This window comes from Corythoichthys intestinalis, chromosome 3 (assembly GCF_030265065.1).
Source record: "Corythoichthys intestinalis isolate RoL2023-P3 chromosome 3, ASM3026506v1, whole genome shotgun sequence".
Lineage (NCBI taxonomy): Eukaryota > Metazoa > Chordata > Actinopteri > Syngnathiformes > Syngnathidae > Corythoichthys > Corythoichthys intestinalis.
Window position 1 is genome coordinate 42762394 of NC_080397.1, and position 10635 is coordinate 42773028.

General features: G+C 38.0%; 1 protein-coding gene across 1 annotated transcript; it reads right to left on the bottom strand.

The window, feature by feature from the left end:
- Window positions 1-3967: 3967 nt before the first annotated feature.
- Window positions 3968-7496, bottom strand: sub1b (SUB1 regulator of transcription b). Its single transcript, XM_057830917.1, has 5 exons — window positions 7399-7496; window positions 6415-6484; window positions 6165-6284; window positions 5808-5916; window positions 3968-4307 (listed from the first exon to the last, which is right to left on the bottom strand). Exons 2-5 carry the CDS (start codon window positions 6481-6483, stop codon window positions 4228-4230), a joined length of 378 nt encoding a protein of 125 aa, XP_057686900.1. The 5' UTR covers window position 6484; window positions 7399-7496; the 3' UTR covers window positions 3968-4227.
- Window positions 7497-10635: the final 3139 nt, after the last annotated feature.

Genomic DNA, 10635 nt, shown 5'->3' on the forward strand with positions numbered 1-10635 from the left:
GCATGTGTAAATCCTGTTTTTTGTTTGTCTGTTTTCTTTATTTCTGTGGTTTTAGGAGGTTTTTTTTGGGGGGGGGGGACCCCAAAAACTCGTGTGGGTCAGGGAATTCCGGCAAGAAATTTCACCCCTGCTTTAAGACTGCGTCTTTTGGGGGCGGAGGGTGTCACGGTACACCCTAGAGGTCTCAAATTAGACAACAGCGGCCTCTGCAGTCATAAAAGTGACATGAAAATGATAGCACGAGTGCCTCTGCAAAGTGTTGTCCCTTTGAACTCGTTTTTCCTTTATTATTCAAACATGAGGCAAGCCGGAATATTTTTTTTCTGTTTAGTTGTGACTTGTGTATGCATGTGTTGTTTCAGTGTTTGTCACGGACTTCCATGTGTTTGTAATGAGGTCATCATTTACACCCCCCCCCCCCGAGATGTTCATATGAACTGGTCAAAACGTTAAATTTGATCATTTGATTGATTCTCAAAGGCATACAGGATAATATGTACACATACATGGCGGAAAACACTCAGGTGACTCAAAGTTCCGCTCTGAGACCCCCAATTTGGCCAAATTTAAAAACTGTCCTATAGGCCTATGCATGTGTGATACATCATTGGAAAATCTATTTCCTGTGGGAGGACAAATTTTGAACAGGAGGGCATTTTTGACACCTTAAAGTAAGTCAAATCAGGTGAGTGAAAAATTGACATTTTTGAGATATGACATTTTAAGTTTCTCATTAAAAATAGGTTTTGGACACCCATTCTGTGGTACATAATAAATAACGAACACTTCAAGATGATCCCCCTTTGTCTGCTCAAGTCTTTGATAATCAATATGCATGCTCTCAGACATGGATGCACAATAATAAAGGAAATAGGTTTGTGAGTAAATGTAAATTTAGCCACGTGTTTTATTTTGTAAATAAACATGGCTAAACGGGGAGTTGCATGTATCACCGAGAGAATGACCACAGCTGGACTTTGTGGGGATTTTATGGGTGAAACATGGTAATATAACAAGGGTCGCGATGCGGAATTCACAGACAAGGAGTGGTCGAGATTTTTTCCCCCCCATTTACCCTTTTAAACGTTTTAAATTTTTTCTTTGTTTGGATTGATTATCATCTAAAATATCGGGAAAAAAATGCGACACTAACAAAAGAAAAAAAAAATTTAAGCAAAAGTTATGTAGAAATTTGTGACATATTTACAGACAGTATGTTTAATTGTGACGTAATTTGTTTAAAATATGAATACATTTTTAAAGTCTTTTTTTAAAAACTAGATATTAAACCAATTGATTCTAAGCTAAAAAATTATAGACATTTCGAATAATACTTATTCTTTCTATGAAACAAAAGCGGTTGCGGAGTGTCTGTAAACTGGGGTCTCCAGCGTAAAACGGACAAATTAAATATAGTCCGGGGGTATATTACACCATGAAACTGCTATGTCAGCATATAGACATATTGTTCTATCAAACACAACAGTTCTTTTGGCTTAAAATACAGCAGTTTATTTTAATGGGGGTGCAAGAGCAGAAACTGCATTTTCGGACTGATCTGCGTTTTCCGCCATATATATTATAATAATTATCCAGGGAGCTAACAGGAACTTCCTGAGATTCTAAGAGACATGATAATGGCAAATACAGCATCTGGCCAAAACTATAAAAACATTTTAAAAGACGGCTGCTCTTGATATACCCCAAAAGAATGGGAAGATTAAAGACAACCAGGACTCCTCCTTTTGTTAAAATGAACAATCTGCTTTGGAGAGAGATTTAATAGTTACTCTTTTCAGAGTTTCACTTATTTTGCTAGGAAATTAATTCCCACCATTGCAGGTTTCCCCAAATAAATCCAGCCCACTGTGCAAAACACATGAATGGTGAGTGAAGTATCACAACTCGATTTTAAGTGGCGTGAGAGCATTTGACAGACAGCCGCAGATAATCCAAACCTTAACTTAGTTATTTTTGCCAAATATTTTCAGTAATCATATTTCAACCATGCAAATGATTGACTGCATATACATGAGTGAGACTTGAGAGTCATTTTTACCAGTTTATAAGTCCTCATTGTGAATATTATTTCTAAAGATGTCCCGATCGATCGGCATCACGTCATTTTCAAAGTATCGGAATTGGCAAAACAATATCGGAAATGCCTTTTTTTAATATATATATCTTTTTTATTTAAATAGTTTTCTAATTGTATTTAACGTTACAGACAAAATGTCTTACACTCATCCAGAGTAGTTTTGGCTTAAAGTAGGGCTATCAAATTATTGCATTAACGGCGGTAATTAAATTTTTTTTTAAATTAATCACGTTAAGTAATTAAAGCATGCGCTGCACGACCCACTCACGCATTGTCGCGCTCAATCTATAAAAAAGCCGCTTTACCTATAGATAGCACTAAAAGGCAGTGTATAATGAGTAGAGAGAATTTTGACAGCCTTTGGAGCCATTTTTTATGTGGCTAAAGCCTTACAATACCTCTCTCAGCAATTAAAAATAACGTGGGAGGAAGAAAGGTAGTAGTTGATCATTTTCTTAACACCATATGTTCTTTCCGAACGCAGAGAAGATATATCAATTGATGCCCCTACGCACAGTCATGGTTTCACTTCCCATCATGCATTTGGGCAGAAGTTAAATGGCTGCAGTTATCATTTACTGAAAGCTCAACAAATACACTAGATGGCAATATTTAGTTACAATATACAAAGTCACATTTATCCTTTAAGAATTACAAGTCTTTCTATCCGTGGATCCCTCACAAAAAGAATGTTAATAATGTATCACAAAAAGAATGTTAATAATGTAAATGCCATCTTGAGGATTTATTGTCATAATAAACAAATACAGTACTTATGTACTGTATGTTGAATGTATATATTCGTCAGAGTTTTATTCATTTTTGTCTTAATGCATTGCCAAAATGTATATGATCGGGAAAATTTATCGGGAATGATTGGAATTGAATCGGGAGCAAAAAAAAAAAAAGCAATCGGATCGGGAAATATCGGGATCGGCAGATACTCAAACTAAAACGATCGGGATCGGAAGCAAAAAAACATGATCGGAACAACCCTAATTATTTCCAGTCTATAAATATTTGTCTAAGGCTCAAATGAAATTTTAGTAACAGTAAAAAATTGTATTTCCGAATAAATTAAAAAAAGGCTCATGAAATATCAATGTGGATTAAATGGGTGAAGATTTCGTTGTTGCAAATCTGTAACACCTGCCCTGAGAAGGTCAACAGGCATTTATTGCTGAAATTAGTCCTTTGCCCTCATTTCGATATCCCAATTGTTTCCTTCCAATACACCAAGGGTCTCTAAACCAGTCCTCGAGGGCCGCTGTGGGTCCTGGTTTTTGTTCATACCGATTAAGCACAGACCATTTAACCGATGTGGTTTCCACTACAACAAGCAGCACCTGACTGAAATTACACGATTACACTTATAAAACACCAGATTGGTGAAAAGGTGTGGTTTTCTAGTTTTGTTGGGAGTGAAATCCTGCACCCACTGCGGCCCTATGTGGAATAGTTTGGAGACCACTGCAATACACTGAGCTGTCACTATTCAGCCCATTTAAGAACGCTCCATGTCAGGAATATATTAGATAAATACCGGTACACTCAAGTGGGTCCTCTGGACACTTTGGCTCACTACAATATTATAGTTTATCTTATTTTAAGAATGCACAAATTACACTGGGTGGAACTGGAAGTTATGTTAACAAATTTGGAACATTCTCCATCAAAATCTTCATTTAAAAAAAAAAAGTTTATAAACTGAGGTACTTAATACCACATGTTTTCATAAATACAGTTTGAGTGCAGGGATTTGACCCTATGGGCTCAGTCGTCAGGTATACACAGTATCAATATTATCGCTCTTACTTTTAAGATCAGTTAAAAATTATTTCTCTTTGTGTGACAATCTATGAACACAAATTTGCACATTTGCAAAACTTTTAATACCAATCCACTTTGTTTTACTAGGAAATGTCATGTGCCACAACATGAAGAGTAATCACCTACGCCTAGCGTTACTACACAGCTCAAAAGGTACACTGTTCACGTGGAAAAACAAAAGAAAAAAACAGCAACAGCACTAAACCGTGACAAATTAAATATACTGTCAAAGTCAGTTACAAAAGAATCCAAGGCTTTTTACAAAAACAGCCAAAATTTGCAACGGTGACAAGAATTGCTCATATTCTTTTAATGGCCTCATCAATTTCTGAAATCTGGTCCTTCAGTTGGTTCCATTGTTCAGGATTAAGGGCGATGCCTGTAAAATTTGAAAACAGCATTTAACGTACATTTCCACAAGTATACTTCCAAACTATGTAATGGAGGTCAATGTACAAATTAAAAAATCCATATTGCTTGTATTGGAATCACGTTTTCAGTAAAACTACTGTGGTACCTCGACATACGATCGCTTCGACACACTATGGTTTCGACATCCGAAGATTTGACTCGCCATGTTTCTTCATCCGATGACTTGCTCGAAATGACTTCGCAGTTTGTTTTTTCAGCAAGACTGATTTTCTTGTCAGAGAAATCAACATGGCTTCCAAGAATGTTAGTGCAGGTGGTGAAAAAAAGGAAAAAGGTGAGGCTTACCATTGAAATGAAGATGTGAAATAGAAAAATATGAGTGTGATTATTACGTCCGTGAAGTGGCTCGACAATGTGGCCCTAGAATGTCTACGATCTCTACGGTCCTCCTCCGACCTCCGTTTGCCAGTCTTTATAAGTTATGGTGACAATTATTATTACTATTACATCGCCCAAAAAAATCGCCAGCGTCATAAGGGTTTTTAATCATTTATTTCAGAAATTGTGCAACTCAACATGCCTACTGTCTGTCGCAGTTGACGCCAACGACAAAACATTAAAAGTGAAAGTAAAAAGTCCTCTCTCACTGTGTCACGTCAGCCACGTGGCGCTTACATCATGCAAAACACATCCGCCACAATACAACCCGATTTGTTGCATTATTACATATTCATAATGTATTTGTTTTGCTCTGGGTAATTGTGATTGCAATAATACCAGCTGTATTTATTAAGGACTTGGTAAAGGTTTTCGGGTTGTGGAACGAATTAATGGAATTACCGTAATTTCCGGACTATTGAGCGCCCCTGATTACAAGCCTCACCCATTACATTTTTAAAGGAAAAACTATCTTGTACATACATAAGCCTCTCCTGTGTGCCCACATAGTAACATGAGATATTTATAAAGAAATACACAGAGTATTCTATGTTTTAATAAAATACTTTAACAAATCGGGTTATAATATAGCGCGTAACTTATGGGTTAAGGGAGGGGCAGAAGAGCGAGAGACATGCGTTCCTGTTGTTGTTGCGGGTGTGTCTGTGTGTGCGTCGACTGCTGCAGACAGCAGTCGAGTGTTGTTCCATGAGTTTCCAAAATAAAGAACTAGCGAACTAGCGTCGTCCTCGACACATATATTCCACGTGTCTTACGCTTACATTTTATGCTTGAGCGCTCCTGGCGGCCGTTAGAAAAATTGATAAATTGGCCGCATCATTGCATGCGGTGCAGGATTCAAAATGAGCGAAGAAAGTAGCGGCTTGTAGTCCGGAAATTACGGTATAATGTATTCTTATGGGAAAGTCCTGCTCAAAATACGACCATTTTGACTTACAAACAAGGTCCTGGAACGAATTACCTTCGTATGTAGAGGTACCACTGTATTTTGTTATCCATAAAGCCAAATAAGTGTCATAATTTGAGGGGATAAGACAATCGGATTTACCTTTCTTCCCAGGCTTCATATCGCCATCTGGATTTGTCCAGTACTCTCTGATGTCGATCAGAACTTTACCTTTGAAGTCCCGAACAGAGACATATCTCATCCTTCCAATCTGTCAAAAGATATATTTTAAACTTATATTATATCTCAAATATATTCAGCCTTATGCAATTCCAACAATGTATTTTATCCTGGCTGCAAATACCAAAGTGCTGTGCTCAAACACTCATGGCAGATAACCAAAAATTATATTGGAAGTGCAGTTTTATCTATTAGTACTCTCAGTCTTCAAAACGAACAAAGTCACAAATAAATTGAAATTAGAGTGTCACTTGTGTATCCAACTTTCAATGTACTCACTTGGAACATGTTGTCCTCGGTGTTATTGTCGCCTTTGGAAGATCCGGCAGTCTTACCGCTCTCTCCAGTCTTTGGTTTCTTAGCCGGCTTCTCTGGTGCACTTGGCTTCTTTCGCTTTGCCTAAATCCATATATTGACAAATGGTTACAATATTTACACATGTTCGCAATTCATACAGAGTATGCAAATGTTTATAATTAATTGGAAGAACAAGAAATGAGCACCAAAATATTCCAACTGGAAAACAAACCTTGGTTTCGACATCACTATCAGATTCACTCCCAGATGAGGAGGAGAGCACTTCCTTTGATTTAGGCATTCTGCAGAAAAAGCAATGAATATTTCATTTTTTAGATGTTTGGTCCGACAATTGGCATTCAGCTTTGAGTACAGTACATGTGTGAACAGGACAACAGTTAATATCAATACTTAAGTACTATATTGGCATTTTAAAAATTATATAACTGATAAATTAACAGGGTCCACTATTTTGTTTTACGACTGTGCTTTTCTGAAAAGTCTGATAGTTAAACTTGAATAATTAAAAATGTGTATAAAATGACCACTAATGTTTTCTCAAGAGGATAGTACTCATCTCACAATTTCTGCCAGTGTAGTCAACCTATGAGCAAAATGTGTATTAAAGGTCTTAGGTGTCAGTATTTTTTTTTTTTTTAAATGACCATTAAAAAAAATAGGTTAATTGGCCAGTATTTTGCTTTAAAGCCGACAACAAAGCAGAAGCACCACTTATCTCATTATTTCTCATCATCATCAAAGTGATGATGAAAAACGAGACATGATTTTTACCTGTAAAGTTGTTGTTTACGTATTAAGATGAAGTTGCTCTGATGATGCCATACGTCACGCCTTGCCGAGCACAATGGACGCACGATTGAAAAATATCGTTCCAGAGTGTGCGTGGTTTTTATTTTAAAAAAATAAAATACAAACAGACTCAACAAAATATAAAACAGAACTTATTGGGAGGTGAAGTCAACATTTTGACTATACTGACGTAAAACGTTCAAATGAATCTTTTAGCTTCGTAGGCCAATATTTGATCAAACATGCACCTCAATAAACCATGTGAAGGCCTAGCTGCAAACGTAATTTGGATTTCAAGCACCTCAGCAATACAAAAGGCTAAAGACTAAACCAAAACTAATTTTACATAGCACATGGGAATCTTATGAAACAACATCAAGGCAATATTCAAATATTAAACCCTTACATTATTTCGTAGATAATTTCTTGACTGTAATGTACCGTCTCTCGCCAAGTTGTTCCTCTTCAAACGCTTCTTCTTCTGTTTCTTCATCTTCGTCGTGTGCTTGCAAATCAGCTTATTGGCTCTCTACCGCCACCGATGGAGCTACAGTATACTACGTGACCTTGTGTCGCACATTTTGGTAATAAGTCAGAATTGTATGATGATTTCAATGTTTTATTTAATGTCTGCTAGTCATTTCAACAATTTTACCCCCCCCCCCTTCACTATTATTGGTTGAAAAATACATCCTAAGGACGCAAACTCTCACCAGGATCAGCTGGTTTTGCAGCACTGCCATCCTTCCCAATTCGCAAAAATCGGATTTCTATCACCGTCAATGGCAGCCAGTGAGTTAACAAATATACTCCTAATTTTAAAATGTTTTTATCAATGTATAAGTCACACCGGTAACTCCAACAGGGATAAGCCTGAGTAAGAAATGTGACATGTACACTATTATGTAATGTACTGCAAGCAAAATAGCAGTAAATTGTAAACTCATCGGAATAAATAAGTACCGTAATTTTCACACTATAAGGCGCACTTGACTATAAGCCGCCACCCACCAAATTTGGCACAAAAACAGAATTTGTTCAAAGATAAGCCGCACTGGACTATAAGCCGCAGCTGTCCTCACTGTATTATGGGATATTAACTCCAAAAGATATTGATCGGTAACACTTTATTTGACAGTGGCATCAAACGACTGTCATAAAACCAAATGAACCACCATGAAGCTATGAACCACTTGGTTGAAAAGCTTCATTTGGTCATCACTGCTCCCTTGGGGAAGACAGTCAACCTCTGCTGCCACCTGCTGTCAACACTGTTGTTGTCCAACATGCCTCCTAGCGTGCATTGCAGCGCTACAGATGTAAATAATAATCAAGATTCATGTTCTGTGCTAAATATTTCTTCAGTTACTGTTCCAGTTGTTTCACTAATTGCTAGTTATGGTATTTGGTAACATTTTATTTGACAGTGGCGCCATGAGACTGTCATTAAACAATCATAATTATGACATGACACTGACGTGAGCATTTATGAATGCTTATCTGGCAAATTATCTCACTTTTGAATGGATGTAAAAGATCCAAGCTGGACATAAATGGAATTAGTGACATAATTTGCCGGATGACATTTAATGACATAAGCATTTAGTAATCCCAGTGATAGTGTCATGCCATAATTATGACGGTCTTATGACAGTCAAATAAAGTGTTACTTATTCCATAAGGATCAGTCCTCGGGCCCATCTTGTTTATGCTGTATATGCTTCCTCTAGGTAATATCATCAGAAAACATAGTATTAACTTTCATTGTTACGCTGACGACACACAACTGTATTTATCAATTAAACCTGAGCAGGTCAGGCAAGTGGACAAACTAAGCACCTACGTCCGAAATATAAATACCTGGATGAGCACTAACTATCTTCTACTTAACCCTGAAAAGACAGAAGTCCTTATGATAGGCCCGAAAAGTGTGAGAGACTCTTTAGCTGCCCAGATAGTCACTCTAGACAATGTAAGTGTAGCCTCCGGCACCACAGTTAAAAACCTAGGAATTTTATTTGACCCTGACTTATCGTTTAAAGCTCACATTAAACAACCCTGCAGAACGGCCTTCTTTCACCTGCGCAACATAGCCAAAATTAGAAATATTTTATCTACAAGCGATGCAGAATAATCAATTCACGCGTTCGTTACATCGAGATTGGAGTACTGTAACTCCCTACTTGCAGCTTGTCCTAAAAGTTCTCTAAAAGGTCTTTAGCTAGTCCAAAAGGCAGCGGCAAGACTTTTAACAGGAACCAATAGAAGAGAGCACATCACCCCTGTGCTCCAGGCCCTTCACTGGCTTCCAGTCGAGTTTAGAATTAAATTTAAAATCCTCCTTCTTACATTTAAGACCATTAATGGGTTGAGGCCATCTTATCTCACCGATGCTCTGGTTCCATACTGCCCCAACAGAACACTTCGCTTTCAGAATGCAGGTCTACTGGTAGTTCCCAGGGTTTCTAAAAGTACTGTCGGAGCTAGAGCCTTTAGCCACCTAGCTCGTTTTATGGAATCAGCTTGCAGCTAATATTAAAGAAGCCGAGACAGTCTGCACATTTAAGATTAGATTAAAAACGTTCCTAATCGACAAAGCTTATGGTCAGGCTAGTTGAAGTCGGAGTAGACTCACAGTTTAGTCTAAGGTGCACTAGAAGCTATAATGCTGGGGGAAGTACAGCCACTGAGTTCTATCTCCATTTTCTCACTCTACCTACCACTTGTCTTACTTTATTTCTATTTTCCAATGTTAATATCTAGTTGTCTAGTCTCTTCATCACTAGTCACCCGGTATATCCCCTTTCCCCATCCCATCTGGGGAGGGGCTATTTTTCAGCTGCAGCCTCCTGACTGTCTGGACCCCTGGCTGGATGGACGTCCTCTTTGCTACCCCCGTCTCATCTGGCTAAATGGACCTCTTCTTGTTCCTTTACTCCACTGCATCTTTACGGACTGTAACTTCGCCTGCTAATTCCCATTAGCAGTCCTAGGGCTTCCTGTCTATCTATCCTGGGAGTGGATCTCTCCTGACTGTGGTACTCCCCAAGGTTTCTCATTTTTCTCCCAAAGACGCTGGAGTTTTTGGAGCTTTTCCTTGCCGACATGGAGGGTCTAAGGATGGGGGATACCCAGGACTTGAACTTTATTTATTCATCTTTGTTGCTTCATTTGCTGTTTCTGATTGTGTATCATATTGCCTCTGCAAAGCCCTTTGAGACAACCTTGTTGTGATTCAGGGCTATACAAATAAAATTGAACTATTAACCCAAATAAATCAACAAATAAGCCGCACTGAACTATAAGCCGCACAATTCAAAATGAAGGAAAAAAGCTTATACTCCAAAAATTACGGGTAACCCCTTATAGGGCTGCCTATTTTGACAGAGGTGTGAACCTTCCCAGCCAAAATGGTTTTGATGTCTAGTACCATCTATAGCACTTAAATATGGGCATTAGGGCTGAACGATATTGGAAAAAACTGACATCGTAATTTTTGGGGGGTTTGCAATATATTGCGATATTAAAACAAGACGAATTTTCACCAGACTTGGATAGCTCTGTTTGGGAAGACTTTGGTTGACTCACTATAACCCCATTGTATTCATTATAGATGTTCCAATCTGATCACATGATCGAAATC

What these genes read in the sequence shown, in the direction of transcription:
- sub1b (XM_057830917.1), bottom strand. Translation starts at nt 6,483, where the DNA reads ATGCCTAAATCAAAGGAAGTGCTCTCCTCCTCATCTGGGAGTGAATCT. An exon ending in CCGAGGACAACATGTTCCAA is followed by an intron (nt 5,917 to 6,164) that starts GTGAGTACATTG and finishes ATCTTTTGACAG; the next exon opens with ATTGGAAGGATGAGATATGT. An exon ending in TATGAAGCCTGGGAAGAAAG is followed by an intron (nt 4,308 to 5,807) that starts GTAAATCCGATT and finishes CAAATTTTACAG; the next exon opens with GCATCGCCCTTAATCCTGAA.